Source organism: Pelophylax lessonae, assembly GCF_965119305.1.
Source record: "Pelophylax lessonae genome assembly, chromosome: 11".
Taxonomy (NCBI): Eukaryota; Metazoa; Chordata; class Amphibia; order Anura; family Ranidae; genus Pelophylax; species Pelophylax lessonae.
This window is the reverse complement of record NC_138778.1, coordinates 69,845,131-69,863,391: the sequence shown is the minus strand read 5'-3', so window position 1 is coordinate 69,863,391 and position 18,261 is coordinate 69,845,131. Positions and strand designations below refer to the sequence as shown.

Below are 18,261 nucleotides of genomic sequence, written 5' to 3'. Positions count from 1 at the left end.
TTAATACATTTTGCACATATTGTATTTGATGAATTTGGTATTTTTTTTTTTATTGCACAAGGCACTTTATATAGAGATTTTCCAGAATTTTTTGTGGCAGTTAATGATAGTGCACACATTGCATGTATGAGCACTCATTTGTTTGCAAAAAAAAAAAAAAAAAAAAAAAAACTTCATGAAAAGGCTAAAGGCCTTAGCGCAGTTCTATACTAAAATGAATACAAAAAAATAACATCTTTGTAACAAGAACTTTATTTTACAAACAGATGGCATGTTCAGGCAATGCTTCCAGCATTTGAGGCGATCCTGGGCCACAGGTCTGCACATTCTTTTGCCACCGGGCCTGTTATAGCTGAACCTACAAAGCAAAAAACAGAGCGTTAATAGTTTAGAAAATTTTCTAGTCAAAAATAATAAAGTGAATCCCAAGAATGTGAATTAGTAAATATAAGTGACAGATATCTTTGAAGGAACAGGTCATATTGCATATACAAAGTTCAGAATGCTCCCAACACTATAATGGAGCCCAAATTTAACCACTCAGACAACACACCCCAAGAGCGCCCTTCTCCCATGTACTCTGACAGGAAAAGGACTCCAGGAAAATGGCCACTGAATTCAAAGTGTGTATATTTACTTTGTGCTCTTACCCCTGGGAGCTGTACTATAACAAAATGAGGGCAGCAGGTAAGACACTCCTATCTCATATCATTAATACATCATGAGCATGAATGTAGAGCAGTAGAACTTGTTATGCTCATGATGTATTATTGGTGTACGATTGAGTTTTTTTTTCACCACCACTGCAGATGCCCTAAATGTTACTACAACCCACTGCACCCTCAGAAGTAAAAGCCTATTTACAGAGCCTGTCAAAGTGACCCGATTTCTTTACTGACCATGTGTAATGTACAGGTTTACTTACAGCTTTAAGTAGCCCAATTTTAAAAGAACACTATAAACACACCTGGCATCTAAATATTAAAAAGGTTACTGTCCTGAAGAATGTCACACCGCTGATTGAAACAGTATGGCACATGTAGCCACCTCCTCACCCAAAAGCAGTGCATTTATTTCCTCTTCATCGACAACTCAAAGTGCCACTAAACAGACACAACAAGTGCTTTAAAAAGAGGCATTTCACTGAAATCAGAAACCATGGTAATCACCATTGCAATCCCAATAACCTTGCTCATTTGAGGAATCTTATTTCAATTACAGGTTAATATTTATACCAAGACTTCCATACAGGATAGAATATTAAAGCTCAACTCAATCAGTATACCTTGGGGGGGGGGGGCTGGGGGATTTTTTCTAGGGAAGGATGTGAAGACAGGTCTCCCACATTTTTTACTACTATTGGCACGATCAGCAATTTTTAGCGGGACTGCGACAGTGCGGCGGACAAATATGACGCCAAGTAATAATTTTTGGAGACCAGTGACCCAACTGTGTTCAGTGCTTAAAAAAAAAAACAAAAAACAAAAAACACACTGTCACTGTACAGACACTGGCAAGGAAGCGGTTATCAGGGGCATATGTGCAGGAGGGGGGACACAGATCTGTGTCCCTGCTTAGCAGAGACACAAAATCTCCTGCCTCTCCTGAAAACGATCAGTGTGTCCGGGGGACATCACATCCATTGGACCCGCTGTTTTCAATCACAGCGGAAGTGGGTCACTGGCAGTGCACATGCCCCAGTGCACTAAAAAACGTACAGGTATGTGATTTCAGGCAGGAGGACCCCCCTGCCACAGTAAATTGTGTGGAGCTCAGATTGCAAATATGTGTAGGACAAATTCTTGGCAGTCAAAGGGTTAAATAATTTTCCTGAGCACTCCTTGGCTGCCACCATTTTCAAAAGGCTGCAGTACTGTCCAAGTCAAGCTCTGAACAAGTATGTAGAATAGAAATTCTGAATTTTCTATTGTGTTAGCAAATCTTCAGTTCCACTTTTGATTCACTATGTTAGAGGAAAACTAGAAATGTAACTACCTAAGCAATACTCTGAAAAGGGTAACTTTTGTCTGGAATTCCTCATGAAAAACAGCAGAGCACTTTATGGTGAAAGTACCTAGGTACCCCTGTGACTGCAACCCAATTGCTGGTTATCTGAAGTGAGACCTACAGTACACAGTGCTGCCACTAACTACTAAACTGTGCTGCTCACTGTACTTGTCAAAGCTCTGACATGAGGATGCAAAGCCTTGCTTCCATCAAGATAGCTGCCTTCAGGCAGAGTAGCGGAATGTTTGGAGAGTTAATAGGAAAAGATCGAAGGGAGACCAGACAATACTGGCAACTACTTGCATTTTCTTTTTCAGGCAAAAAACTTCCAGAGTTCAGTTTCCTAAAGAAATGAGGCCAGTAAAAGTAGATATTTTCAGGAGGTCAGCAATTGCAGCCTTCATATTTCTCCCAGTACAGATTTTCCTTTAACCTATTTAGTATTAATCCTTTCGAAAGACTGACAGTTCGATTAAAACTTGTCAGAAGTGAAATTGGGGAACAAAGTGACCTCACCGCAGCTCGCACTGTTTAACTAGTCGTTTCTCATTTTTCCCCCACACCTGTCAAAGCACAAAAATCCGGGGCTCTGGCAGGTTTAAGGAATATGTAAACCCAACATGTCGCATTCCTGATCAGGGTCTGTTATACCGGTGTTTCTCAACTCCGGTCCTTAGGGCACACTAACAGGCCAGGTTTGCAGGAAAACAAATACATTACAGGTGATATAATTTGCTGCTCAGTGATTGCAGTATTCTAGTTTGCATCTTCCCAAGGTAATACTTAAAATTTGGCCTGTTAGTGTGCCCTGAGGACCGGAGTTGAGAAACACCAATACCATGCACGTATCCTGTTTTGTATTACTTTTTTTTTATGGAACCAACCATCTGCTCAGCGTTTTACAAAATGAAGGCTGACAACATTTAGAGTCGGTTCACACTAGCGCGACTTGTCAGCATGACAAGTTGCACTCCCTCGCAGTCCATTGACCAATACAGGACCCGTTCTAATAGGAGCGACACAAGTCGCTCCGACTTAGAAAGGGTCCTGTACTACTTCGGGGCGACCTCAGAGAGACTTGCATAGACTTCCATTATGTAAAGTCCCTGCAAGTCGCTCCAAAGTCGTGGTGCACGGGACTGCACAAGTCGCCCCCGAAGTAGTAAGGAGTCGTGTCGCCTCAGTGTGAACCGGCTCCTACCATACAAGTTAGTACAAGAGGAACCCTGCTTGATGAAGCTTACAAGAGTTGTATTGCTTCCTTCGTATGAAATACCTGGGGTTCTTGCCAGAACCTCTGTTTTCCAAACAAAAACTGACCACATTAGGCATTCGATGACAGCGTGGCCAGTTTTCTAGCCCTGGTCAGACTAATGATACACGTACAGGTTCCTGCTGAATTATACCCAGGTCTTAACCTCCCCACGGGGATTCCTATCCAGCAACAACCTGAATTAATTTCGTAGGGGACTCTGCTTGCAGAAGGCGGTCGTCCAAGCAGCCCGCTAGCGCGATCCCCCGTTGGCGTAACAACGCTAGCACCAGGGCTAACACTTTTGTGAAGACCCGAGGAGCAGAGGAGAGACCAAAGGGTAACTCCACAAACTGATAATGCTCCTCTCCCATGGCAAAGCAAGGGAAGAGATGGTGACCGTCACATATTGCACCAGCACAAAGCAGTTAAGCACCTTGAGGTCCAGGATTGGACACACCTTGCCTTCCTGGGAACTGTAAACAGGTTTGAGTAAATACCCTGAAAATTTTCTGAACAGGGACAATCAGCCCTTGAAGCAACAGGTCTTGTACAGCCCCAAACAGACCCTGTAAACGGTCTATGGACAGGCGCAATTTAGAAGGAAATTCAATCTTAACCAGACCAAACAACTTCGTGGACCCACTTGTCTTGCACCAGGGAAGTCCCCCCACCCCCGATACGTGTGAGGGTGCACGTTCAAGCTGAAGGAGGCTCGTCTGCGGGCCTGGAGAAGCCCGCTCCCGGCTTGCCAGACCAGGTTCATTTGGATCCTCCAGAAGAGGCCCTGAAAGGCTTCGAGCCCTTGTCAGTCAACCCTGAGGGACAAAAAAAAAAAAAAACTGTATGAGCCAAAAGGAGGGCCCACGTCTACGACGAAGTTCCTTTCCCTTCGTAGCCTATGGAAGAAAAAGTACTCTTACCCCCTGCGAGACCTTTAATGATGTCATCCAGTGTAGCCTCAAACAGGCGATCCCCTTGAAAGGGGAGATCCGTCAAGGCCTTTTTTTATGTCAGCCCCCATCCAGTGGGGTTATGTTGTGGCCGACCTAGCGCAAAGCTGAGGTCTGCGCATGCTCGCTGGCCAGACTGGGGTGACCACTGGATCTAGATTATTCAGCCAGTCAACCAGTATGGCATTTGATTGTAGATCTCACAGAAAAAAAACAGGAGAAAAAAAAAAAAAAAAATCTAAAAAAATTTGCCAGGACCAGAGATCACAGCAAGGGAACTAGGTCCTTACTCCTGACTAGGCAGAAAAAAAAAACAAAAAAAACTGAAGTACCTATAGCAGGGGTAGGGAGTATAACCCCTGGGACTGCCCATAGGCATAGCCAGATTATTTTTCTGCCTAGTGTCCTACTCCTGTAGGGGGCAGTATAACCCAATGGTTATAAAGATCAGGAGCTGTGTCTGTCACTATACGAAGGAGAAATAAAAAACGTCTGGAATGCTTTGTACTAGAATATTTTTAGTGTCTTTTTTAAAAGTACATTTAACATAATAAAAGTCACTATCTACAGTAACATTTTGTTTTTAAAATCACTGATCAAAGAAAGTGCATAAAGTGCTTAAAAAAAAACCTACTAACAAAAAATACTTTATTGCCAGATAAGAGAATTGATAATGGGAGTGTATGAGACTTTACAACCACTTTACTTTGGTTCTGTGGCTTTATCTAAAGCAGGGGTCAACAACCCGTTAATAGCGCAAGGTGACTGGTAGATCATGGTCTGGGCTTGCATCAATGCAGAGCTACTACTTGTAAAGGTGGAGTAGTAGCAGGGAGCAAGCGCCACATAAGCGGATGCCTCTTCTGTAGTGCTGGCTTCTATCCCATCATGTGGAGTGATAACTGCACTCAACTTCTTTTCCCGGTTAGCAGTCTGCAGAGTGGCGCCAGCAGCAGGAAAGAAGAGATCTTCAGGTTAGTGTGAAGCAATAAACTGGGCATAATAGTATAGGGCTGCTTTCACACTGCGGGTACAGTGTACCTGCAGGTTTGCTGCACTTTGCCACAGACTTCAATGATATCCTGAGGGTTTGGTGCACTTTCAGAAAGCGTGCCACACCTGCATGATATAATATAAGTCTAACAAAGCGCAGCTAACTCAAAAGTTGCAGATGCACTGCGCTGCTCCCGCAGAGCAGGTAAACTGCAGCACATCAGTGTAAAAGCAGCCTTATAGGGGGCCAACAACAGTAAGGGTTCATTTACATGTGTAGTTTGGGCGGTGGTAAAACTCAAACGTTAAAGTGTTTTACCACTCCAGTCCCAACTGCTCCCCCTTTAGCTGCAGTGGCCAGGGGTGTACATATGCCACAGCACATCACTAACTCCGTAAATGCTCTGCAACCTTGTTTAGTACAGCAAACAAAAGTTACATGCATTTACAGGGCACTTGCTGAGTTGCCCCATTTACTTGAATGGGTCGCTGCAGGCAGGCAGTAGCACCCAGCAAAAGCAACAGGTGGTTTATTTACTGCTGCAACATGTGTACACTTTTGGCAAAAAAATGCAGGGATTGCAGGCATTAAAGTGACTCAACTGCAGGTTTTTACCACCCCCAACTTTGTGTAAGTGGGCCCTAAGAGTGCCGCTGCAACGAAGGGCTCATTCACAAATGCAGCAGCCACTGCTGCTCCCCTGAAAAGCGATCTGTATTTGACAGGTGGCGAGGAGGCAATATGTTGCCTCCTCACTACCTGATTTAAACGCACGTTTGCCGTGCAATGCATGCGATTGAGACATGGTACTACGGCAATTCGGTTTAAATCAAGTTTGAGGAGTGGGCAACACTGCTTGGGTGATCTTTGACTTCTCCCATGTTGTTCAGGTAGATAACCACCTCTTTAAAGGTTGTATTCCCCTGATCTAAAGGTTGCAAAAGCACACTCTTTGCAAGAAAATATCACAAAAAGAAAGCCGTATTTGATCAAACTATTTTGCTATCTTACGTAATGGATAAAGTTATTGTGGAATAAACCGGTCCACAGCACAAACGTAAAACCTTCTCCAATACTTATCTATAGGGGGTGTAAAGATTTGGGAAGAGAGTTAGGCAAGTGGTTAAGGAAGGTCGTCAAACGTCCACAAAGGGATGCCAGAAAAAAAAAAAGCACAGAAGTAGGCATAAAGGTCCAGTGCAGCATAAAATAAAAAAGGTATTGTAAAGGTCCAGTGCAGCATAAAATAAAAAGGTATTGCCACAGTACCAAGCAGACAGGAAAAGAAGCAGTAGAATCTGATCCTGTAAATCAGGGGGTTGTCCTGGAGAGTGAAAATACCGAGGTGTGCCAATTACCACTAGAGGTTCAACAGTATGAAAAAGATGTAACATTTTCCTGAACAGAGTGAAATTCCAGATGCCGGTTTAACAAGGAGTCCCAGGGTACGGGGAAGCCAGCAAAACTTGGGAACATACTGCAGAGTTTGGAAAGGATACTCATGTCACACACAGTTAGCCAATGGGCTAAAAGGGGTGTCTGGAGCAAAATGCCAGGGAGGCAGAGGACCTTCCTGGATGTACATGTAACCCCCACAACTTGTGGAAGTGGGGGAGCACTTTAATGTAGATCCAGAAGGGTTAGAGTATCTGATTTTAGACTAGGCCTGAGTGGAGGACGGCTCTGAAGGCCTATGGCCACTAATTGCCAAGCAGAAAATTTCCACTGAACCTTCCAGAGCCTCTGAGTTGAGGAAGGAGCACACACTGGCCACCAATCGCATTGCTAATGACTGTCAGGAGCAGGTCTTAAGATATGAAGATTCTAAAAAGCAAAAAAGAGAACCAGATGTTTAACAGCTCTAAAGGTGTCCCATGTAGAGGCTTTTTCCTGGCATCCCAAAGTGCTGATGTAACAAGCCATCACAACCAAAGCGCAAGGCTCTGCCCGCTTTATAAAAAGGGGCTCATCTTTGCTGTGGGGGGAAACCAAGGGATACCCATTCTGACAGATAGAATGGTTATTGCTAAACAGGACAGTGCAAAAACTGTATATTTACACTGGGATGCGATTCCAAACTGAGCACACTTTTACCAGACATACTACAGAAGGGTTAATGTTGAACACAGATGTATCCACAATGGTCACCAACTACAGGTTTACAAATCTCTTCTCAAAAGGAAAATGGTTTGACAAACTATCAGGCATGGCCCAGGATCCATCAAGGCGTTTACAGCCTGCATTGAACAGGGGTAGGCAAACTTCAACCTTCCGTTTGTTGTTGCAGACTTCAACCTTCCGTTTGTTGCAGAAGTACAAGTGCCATGAGGCACCGCAAGACTGACAGCCACAAGTCTCAGTGACATGATGTAGTTTCACACTGGTTGAACTACATGGACTTGTGCCTTTTTTCAACCAGACTATGCGACAGTTGGAGGGTCAAAGTTAACATACCCGTAACAAAGAATGACTTAATGGCTGAAGCCAAAAGGTCTGCCACTGTGGAAGCCTACAAGACCCAGGGTCTCAGACATTGACTCTTCAATAAGATGTGAAAATACCCTGTACATTTAAGTAAACTCAAAAAAAACTTTAACAGCCTCTCCCAAAATATACAGTTGGGACACTGGAGTTGATTTACTAAAACTGGAGAGCAAAAATCGGGTGCAGCTCTGCAAAGAAACCAATCAGCTTCAAGGTTTTTTCCCCCCTTCTCGCAACCCCTAGATAAACAAGATGAGGTTAGAAGCTAGGGATCAACCGATATCGTTTTTTCATTGCCGATACCGATATTTTGGCCATTGCATATCGGTATCGGCCTATATTTTGTACATTTAAAAATTATGACACAAATCTAGTACTGAACATGTTAATTTTTGTTTAATGCCTAATGTCTGGTTTGCTTGCACCCTGTGGTGGCTCGCTCGCTGGCACAGTGCCTGTGGCTGGCTGGCACCGGGCTGCTGTGGGTGAGTATGGCTGTGATACACTCCTGCGAGACTAGTCCCGACTCCAGACAAGGCTGTCCAAGGCGAGGGAGGTGGCCTAAGGCAGAAGGACGTCACAAAAATATCGGCCAGTCTCAGGGCCAATACCGATCTATCGGGGTAAGTGCATATCGGCCTTGCCGATAATCAGTCGATCCCTATTAGAAAGAAGCACAAGGATTTGCACTCTCCAGTTTTAGTAATTCAACCCCACTGTATCAAGCTGCAGTCCGGTTTGATGTAAAGGATCCAGAAGGTCAAAGACTGCCCAAGATAGTTCCAGGGCTCGCTTGGAGCATCTGCATGCAGATTGCTCCAACAACTGGGCACAAACAGAAGACTAAGGTGGACATTGAAGTCCCTGTGGACATAGGGAAGATTTTGGACCTGTCCAACAGAGCTGCAGAAGACGGATGATAACCCTATAAGGATAGGGAGTCCCAGGTTTCAGATGACATGCATTAGCTCTCTATGGGAATATTGGTGTAAACACTCCCAGAACCACTACGGGAGCATGGGCTGAAGTCACCTGTAAGAAGCAGACTGCCTTGTGTCTCCTAAGACATGTTGCCTCACATAGCGGTCGCTGTAGACAGGCAGTGGAACAAAGTGGTGAGTCACATGGTGCTTCAAGAGTTCAACAGAACATGGTGCTGAATGTTGGGAATAGTTGAGCACAAGCAGCACCTTACCAAGTAGATTACACCCATGCTCAATCATTAAGCTTTAATCTTTACCACAGAGAAAAATGCCAATTTGAATAGAGACCAGCTGTATATTAGGTAAAGGGATGTTTTTCTCATTCAGCACTACCACCAGCTTTAGAACTAGTCATAGGCCAGACTAGTGCAGCAAAAATGATAGCTACACTGGGTCACGTCAAAAATAAAGTGAGGAAACATCCACAATGATCTAAGGCCAGAATAATCACAAGCACATGATTGGGTGTTGACTTGCACCTATTAAAGATAGTAATTACACGAAAAAAAAAAAAAAAAAAAAAACACTAAACGGCACCAGGGCCAGTGTTTACCATGAATTAAGTGTCCCGCATGCAGGTTGCCAACTGTGTCAAATTTAAAATTTTAGGTCCTCTGCCCCGGCTACATTTATAAGGGGCTGCACCTGTAATTGGCATACTCGAGTGCAAACTATTCCCACTTGTTTCCACTGTCATGCCATATCCATAGAAGTTGTGCTAACATTTCCATCAATGAAAAGCACTCTGACTAGAAGATGGGTTGATAAGTAGAAATCTCTGCCACCTTCAATTTATTTTGTGGGAACTTATATGAAGCACATGGACAGAAAGGGTGGGTATAGTCAGCACTTGTCACAGGCACAGCAACTCACACTGACCTGGAAGATCAATGTGGGACACAGAACTTCAGATTTAAACCAAACAGCAGCCATCAGCACACAGGACATTGAAGGCAAGTCCATCCCCGGTGCAATAATAAAAAAAATAAAAAATGTACATTTCAGATTTAAACTGAACACTTCATTTATAGAAAAAAAAAAATAAACTGTTGCTAATTCAAATAGAAGGGTCCCATAACACAAGCATCAGTTCAGTTATGTCTTTTGCCAAGAAAGAGGAAAACAAATCCTTATTCTGTTCATTTAACACCATTTGTTACTGTGTATATTTTTTGTTATAGAAGAAACTAATCAAAGATGACAAAAGAAAACAAAATGGGTTTCTTGCTTAAAAACAGACAAATGGAACAAAAAACAAATGAAACGCTTGCCTGAAACAATCCAAGTCAAAATTAGCATACACAAATCCTTTAACTTACATGGAGGCAGAGTCTGTTTGAGGTGGGCCTAACTTTGTTCCAGCAGAATACATTTTTCTTCCCAATTGCCTGGTGCCAGCACACAAAACAATCCAACAATTCCCACCTGTGCACATTGGGAAATTTTATGCAATACATACCTTTCATTTCTCCTTTATTATTCACTATCACCCCCGCATTGTCTTCAAAATACAAGAACACACCATCTTTTCTCCGGTATGATTTTCGTTGTCTTATTACCACTGCAGGATGCACTGTTGAGGTAAAAACAAATCCCATTTACATTTAAGGTCTAAAGCTTTAAGCTCTTTCATAAAACACCACAAGCAGGTAGGCTTATCAGACCAAAAGCACTGAGATGTTTTAGGAATTCATAAAGCAGATGCCTAGAAAATGACACAAGTTACATTTACAAATACCGCATATATATTTTCATGTGTGAGGATACCAAAACACCACCTTTTTTCCGAAGTTCAGGTTTTCCTTTTTTAACTGTGGCCATCACCATGTCACCAACACCGGCAGCTGGCAATCTGTTCAGGCGTCCTTTAATTCCTTTAACAGAAATGATGTACAAATTCTTGGCACCTAAAAAAAAAAAAAAAAAAAAAAAAAAAAAAAAATGAACATCATCAAGCAAAAGAAAATCTAACCGCACACAAAAATGTGACATTTGTTTTGCTGATCCAGAAATGTGCACAAGAGGATCAAGCAGCATTGTACCAAGGCCGATCAAAGTAGCACAGCAGCCTCTTAAAGTTTAAATATAAAAAAAAAAAAAAAGAAACACACAAAGCACTTTTTACTTCAACAAAAAACACCAGCCTATCATAGTTCCCCATAAATTTTGGTGCATTAGAAAGCAAGTCCTTTTACTGTAATTCAAGTCAGTTTTTTGTACAGAAGTTAAATACTTCCCAGAACCATTTTATCCCTTAAAACTAACTCAGGGATAGAAGCTTCGGAGGAAGCCATTTTATGACCACAAATCTTCCTCTAATTTGCTGAGACAGGCTGATGAGGTTGTGATCTCCATCTCAGCCAGAGGAAAGTGCGCATTCATTCATTAACTATAAAGACCTTAGAACAACTTGATTTTGTTCTAGGACGAGGTGGTAAGTTCCTGTCCCACGGCTGGAACATCTCTATATGTAGCTGAGGGAACATTCCGTTTATACAGTCTGCTCAGCAGGCACATCTAGTAAAGAGAATAGATTGTTTTGGCCCAAACAAGTTAAAGGCACAGTAAACGTTAAGCTTTAAAACTGAACTCCAAACCAAAATCGCACACGTAAAGCCCCATCTCGGTTTATGACCTCATTAAAGCAGTATTAAACCCAAAAGCAAACATTTTTTATATTGCAGCTTACCAATTCTTAGATGTGATGGCTGCATGTTTTCTTTAGGCTTGTTTTTTTATTTTCACCTGGGGACCCTGTCAGTATGTTTTTCAAGAGAACAAGCTGCCCTGCAGATGTGGCAGTTAGAGAGTTGAGACAAACTGTTTAACAGACAAGGGTGCTTACAATGATAAGCTTTTATGTAAAACTACCAGAAACGGACAAATCTGTTTGCCGTTAATTGGTTTAGTGTATCTAAATCTGCTTGTAAACCCAAACACTCCCCTCCCCAGATTAACAATGCTGCTGTCTAAAGGTGCCCCGGTGCTTCTTCATCCACAGTGTAGGCATTCTCTTGCAGGTGGTGTGTTACTTGCCAGATCATCAGATAAAAACAGGGGGGGGGGGGGGGAGCATGAATGCAGCTACCACATCCGCGGATTTATACGCTGCAATATATTGCAATTTTGATTTGGGGTTTAATACAACTTTAAATAAAGGCAAAAAAGGGATTTTTTACTTGTCTGAAAAATTCCTTTGAGAATACAGTAAAAGCAATGTGATCTTTATTCTCAACCATGGGTTATGTGGCTTCCTTCAGTATACTGGACAACAAAGCTCTAAATAAAAAAAGAAAGCCCCTCCTACTCCCAGCATGCCAAATATTGGTCAGCAAGAAATATGAATCGAAAAAAATAATTTTCTTCCAATTAAAATTTTGAAGTTTAACTGTTCTATTCCAACAAATAAAAATAGTTACATTTATTTCCATATGATTTGCTACTGCAATTACCTTATTAATACTGCCCCAAAGTTTATGTATGTTCTCTGATTGGACAAGGTATAGATTACCACCCAGGCTCTTTACCTAGTCTAATCAGACAACAGCTGGTCCTCACTGAAGAAAATAAAAGTTTTAAATGGCAGAAGGAAGTGAGCGACCCCCTGTGGCTACTATGCAGAAGGGCAGCACTGGAAGACTGCTGTTATCACTGCTGGTGGCAACTACTACAGTGATTTACAGCTTACAAAGGAAGAGGTTGGGTAGGAGATGTGCATACCTACATTGATCAAAGCTGGGCCAATGTTACTAAGCAATAAAGCTCATACCTAAACAGCTAGAAGGTAGACTTTAAATGCAGAAGAGGATAACATTTTAAATACTCCAAGCATGAATTACTCTGGATAAAAAAAGCCTGTTTGGTGGCTCAAAGTGTCACATTTTGAAATGAATTTCAGTAATTTCATTCAAAAAATGAAACTCGGTGGGTGATAGAGCTCCCTGTGGGAAGCGATCCTGGGAGGACCTCATAATGTCTTCCCAGGATAACAGGGCTCCCGCTCGGCTGTCCCATTACAATAGGCCGGGCGGGAGGGGGTTATACAGACCATTTAAATGGAGCTAAATGGTCTGTATATTCCAGTATACAGTACAAGTCCTCTGTTCAGATGACTTGTTATATTCAAGTATGAACTTCCACGTTATGACAAAAGCCCACCCAGAACAATGCTGATTTTAGTCCCGCTTCGATAAGAGCAAACAGACTTTGGATGCACAAGTAAATTGGATAACTAGAACACAAACATCTTCGTATTTAACATACCGGTGTTATCAGCACAGTTAATGACAGCTCCCACAGGTAGACCGAGGGAGATGCGAAACTTCGCACCAGAAGAACCTCCACGTCCTAAAAAAAAAAAAAAAAAAAAAAAAAACAAACGAATGCCAGTTTATAAAGATGTCAACTGTATACTTAGTTTAAAGCAACGGTTGTAAAAGTCAATCACAGGTTATAAGATGTACCTGAAAAGAAATAAAATGCCTCCACCAATTAATGTCTGCAAACACTGCTTCATTAGGAGAAGAGTATAAATCTTCTGTGTTCCCGCTTTGTTCATTGGTTCCTACCGCTGACCCCTATGTCACTGCTATGCACAGTGCCCTGGAAAAATATTCATACTCCTTGAAATTTTCCACATTTTGTCGTATTACAACTAAAAATGTATTTTATTGGGATTTTATGTGATAGACCAACACAAAGTGACACATCATTGTGCTTTGTAGAACCACCTTTCGCTGCATTTACAGCTGCAAGTCTTTTTGGGTATGTCTCTACCAGCTTTGCACATCTAGGTGGTGACATTCTTCCTTGCAAAATAGCTCAAGCTCTGTCATTGGATGGAGAGCGTCTGTCAAAAGCAATTTTTCAAGTCTTGCCACAGATTTTCAATTGGATTTAGGTCTGGAATGTGACTGGGTCATTCGAACACATGAATATGCTTTGAGATAAACCATTCCATTGTAGCTCTGGCTGTATGTTTAGGGTTGTTGTCCTGTTGAAAGGTGAATCTCCATCCCAGTCTCTAGTATTTTGCAGACCAACAGATTTTCTTCTAAGGTTACCCTGTATTTGGGCTCCATCCTTCTTCCCATTAACTCCGACCAGCTTCCCTGTCACTGCTGAAGAAAAGCATCCCTACATGACACTGCCACCACCATGTTACACAGTGGGGACGGTGTTTAGGTTCATGTGCAGTGTTAATTTTTCACCACACAGCGTTTTACTTTTAGGCCAGAAAGTTTTTGTCTCATCTGACCAGACCACCTTCTTCCACGTTTGCTGTGTTCCCCACATGGCTTCTCGCAAACTGCAAATAGGACTTAAGGCTTTCTTCTTGCCACTTTTCCATAAAGGTCAGATTTGTGGAGTGTACAACTAATAGTTTTCCTGTGGACAGATTCTCCCACCTGAGCCGTGGATCTCCTCCAGAGTTACTATGGGCCTACAAGCGGCTTCTCTGATTATTGCACTACTTGCCCGGGCCTGTCAGTTTGGTGGATGGCCATGTCTTAGTTGGTTTGCAGTTGTGCCATACTCTTTCCATTTTAAGATGATGGATTGAACAGTGCTTCATGAGATGTTCAAAGTTTGGGGGGAAAAAATGTTATAACCTTATCCTGCTTTAAACTTCACAACTTATTCCCGACTTGTCTAGTGTGTTCCTCCGCCTTCATGATGCAGTTTACCAAGGTTCTCTAACAAACCACTGAGAGCTTCACAGAACAGCTGTATTTATAGTGAGATTAAATTACATATAGATGTACTCTATTTACTAATTAGATGACTTCAGAAGGCAATTAGTTCCACTAGATTTTAGTTAGGGGTATCAGAGTAAAGGGGGCTGAATACAAATGCATGCCACACTTTTCAGATATTTGTAAAAAATGCTGAACATTGATCTTTTTCCTTCCACTTTATGTTGGTCTATCACATAAAATCCCAATAAAATACATTTACATGTTTGGTTGTAACATAGTAAAATGTGAAAAATGTCAAAGGGTATGAATACTCTTTCATGGCACTGTACAAGGGGTATGCAAGAATTTCTGCAGAATCGAAGTAGGAAACTGCTGCGCTTCCCATTTAGATATGTGGAATGAAGTGCTACAGGGCCATACTCCTACTATTACAGGTTAAATAAACCTGTGCATAAATTCATATACCATATTAAGAAAAAATAATAATCAGTATCCTGGATTTAAAATAATTCATCAATATGGAGCAAAAAAAAGGGAATATAAATTTCTTCTTTTTTGATTTCATTGATGTATGTGCAGTCCATGATTTTAATAACCGAGTAGGTTGCCAGTGAAAAAAGTGCTCATCCAATATTAAGCTGTAAAGTGCTCCATGCTTGTGTAAATCACTGCAACTCCCAGCGTGCAGACTCTCACCAGAGCGTGCACTCACCCGCAGGTGTGGACCCCCCTGGGCTTATGCCGAGGTAGGTCAACCAGGCTTTGGAATAGATTTATATCCACCCAATGGCACGAGAGCCCTCATGCGCTCCAGATCATGGATGGAAAAATGATCACAAAGTGGACATAGCCTAATTCCATTTATTAAAACCATTTCTGTGCCATGCCCCAAGACTGGGAAAAATCTGCCAGCTTTTTGGGGAGTTAGTGACACCAATACAGCGATTAGTGCTAAAATATGCACCGTCACTGTACCGACACTGGCAGGGAAGGGGTTAACATCAGGGGCGGTCAAGGGGTTAAATGCATGGCCAACATTCACCTCATTTGTCCTTCAATCTTTCAAATGGGACACTAGTTCTGGTGACCTGGGGATCCCCAAGGAATTCCCTTAATTCGCAGGAATTTCCACTTACTTCCTGTTTGGCTATGAGACAGGAAGTCTAGGAAAATCTCCACAATAGGACACAGAAGGCAGGAAAAATAAAAAATCTGACAGAGGGTACTTAAGGCCCCTTTAACACCTGTGCAACCTGAAAGTCATGTGACTTTGCTGCAACTTGAGGCACTGCCTGTGTAATCTTGAGGTCTATGGACCTCAAGTCGCATCAAAGTCGGATCAAAGTTGTGCAGGGACTACTCTGAAGTAGCTGCGACAGTCGCACAGATATGAACGGTACTCATTGGAAATCATGGGTTAGGACTTATGCGACTGCAGTCCAAAAAACGTGAAAGGGGCCTTAAAGGGGAGCTCCACCCACCATGGCAAGCTCCGCTTTAAGCACTTCTTTCCCCAAAAAATATGACATTTGGCATGTCGTTTATTTGGGTGGTGACAGGTACCCACTACTGCTCAAACAGCTTAGGCCCCTTTCACACGAATGATCCGATCAAATCCGCCTGTCAGTTTTTCAGGCGGACCTGATCAGAAGCTCCATGCATCCCTATGGGGCAGCAGATGTCAGCGGAGATATCTCGGCTGACACCCGCTGCTATCCGATCCTGTCTGTGAAATCCGGACGGATGGAAACCCTATTTTGGAGGATCGGATGGGATCATGAGAACGGACAGGCAGTCCGTTCTCATCCGATATCCCCATAGAGGACAGTGGGGATCCAACAGCTCCATCTCTGCACACAGAGCGGTGACGGAGCCGTCATCTGCCTGCTCAGCGGGGAACGGCTGATCGATCCCCGCTGAGCAGAACGTATTCTGTCGTCGTGTGAAAAGGGCCTTAGGCAGCTTGAGTGGAAGTTCTCCTTTGCCACTCTCTCCTTGTAATCTTCTGAGACATGTCACAGGTCCCAGAAGATTGCCCGATCAATGGGGAGGCGCTGCCAGCGCACACCCGGGTGTGAAGCCGCAAGTTATCACAGCCGGGTGCCCACTATTGCAGCGCTGGCGCTACAGAGAGCAGCGCTGGCGCTACAGAGAGCAGCGCTGGCGCTACAGAGAGCAGCGCTGGCGCTACAGAGAGCAGAGGGAGAGAAGCGAGGTTTTAGGTGGCTGCATCGCTGGACAGGTAAGTGGGTTTATTAAAAGTCAGCACATACACTTTTTGTAGCTGCTAACTTTTATTAAACACAAAAATGAGCAGAACTCCACTTTAAGAGCATAACGTGCCAGCATGCAACACAATGAAAGACTTACCTTAAAATAAAGTCCTCCATTGGGGAACTATCAGGGCTTCCATCGTCACTTGGTCTTCTTCTGGGTTTGCGGTCTCCAGCTGTTTGAATGGCCGAGACATGATGATGTCACTGCCGCAACACAGCTCTGTCAATGGACAGCATGGCCTTCATTTTGAGCGCAGTGTGCATGCGCGGTGTCATCACTGGCTGCTACTAAAGTAAATCGCTCTTAAACAGCGCAGGTTTAGGAGATATTTACTGTACCTACAGGTAAGCTTTACTATAGGTTCACCTGTAGGTAGGGTTGCCACCTCATCCCTATAAACCAGGACACATTATTTACACAGGCTCTGAGGCTAATATAATGCTGATAAAGCACCAAGTGATTTTGATTACCACCTTGATCAGCCATAGAACCTGTGTAAGTAATGTGTGTCCTGGTTTAAAGGGATGAGGTGGCAACCCTACCTGTAGGTATAAATTATGATGGCTTTACTGTTTCCTGTCATACCCCACGTGATAAAACATATACAGCACCCCAAACATGCTTAGACCTCACACAACCACATCATATCCTGATACTATGACTACTCCAACATGACAGGAGCCATTCAGGAAGAGTACTGATAAGAAGCATTGCTCTGCATTAGTATTTAGGAGTGTGAATGACAGGCCAGGCACACACTATGGAGCGCTGCACACCGAGATACTCCACCTACCGGCTCTAATGCTTTCTAACCATAGCAAAACTTTATACAAAACATACAATGAGCAAAACCCACAGCAAGCACACCGCCACACATATAACCCTCACACCCTGCCTGACAGGATCGTTCCCCGACATTAAACATGGCTGCCTGCTTTCACCCCCTCCCGTCGATGATTCTACAACCTTCTCTACCATGCAACCCTTGTCATAATGCCGGGAGGAGATAGACAGGAATGCAGAGAAGAGAACATGATTAAACACAAGCACGAACAACCATCGCAGATAGCGGATGGCAACAGATTGCACGGCGCCGCTCTCTACACTCACCCCTCTTAGACATCTTGGTAGCCGGAAAGAGAAAGGCCGCCGCAAAGGATGCCGGGATATAGCATCCGCCGCGCGAGCAGTAGTTCGGGCATGTGACGTGACATCAGCGGGCGGCGCGTAATGACGTATTTCCTGTGTCGGGGTGGTATACGAGCCGTGAGGAGATTTGGTCATCAGTAGTTGTAGAGCGCAGCCCGTGGAAAGTTTACTTTTTACTTTAACCCACACGATAGGCGGATATATCAATTCAGGAACAGTGTTTATAGGCTGCTAAAATGTCTGTGAAAAAACAGGCAGGACTAATGGGACGTGATTTACCCACTGGCTGTGCTGACAATTTTTACATTTCTCATGTGTAGTCCTGGTTCTTACTGGGAAACCCTGCAATTCATTTCCGGTTCCCACATCACACCTGAATCTCACACTGAGATCTGCGAACCGCTGTGGGTGTCAATGTAAAGTTAAAGAGGAAGTAAACCCTCCTCTGACACTTTTACCTATA

At 43.2% G+C, this 18,261-nt stretch overlaps 1 protein-coding gene across 1 annotated transcript; it reads right to left on the bottom strand.

Moving 5' to 3' along the window:
• Nucleotides 1-234: 234 nt before the first annotated feature.
• RPL23 (ribosomal protein L23) lies at nt 235-17,832 on the bottom strand. Its single transcript, XM_082271956.1, has 5 exons — nt 17,760-17,832; nt 12,937-13,020; nt 10,452-10,580; nt 10,133-10,246; nt 235-358 (listed from the first exon to the last, which is right to left on the bottom strand). Exons 1-5 carry the CDS (start codon nt 17,770-17,772, stop codon nt 276-278), a joined length of 423 nt encoding a protein of 140 aa, XP_082128082.1. The 5' UTR covers nt 17,773-17,832; the 3' UTR covers nt 235-275.
• Nucleotides 17,833-18,261: the final 429 nt, after the last annotated feature.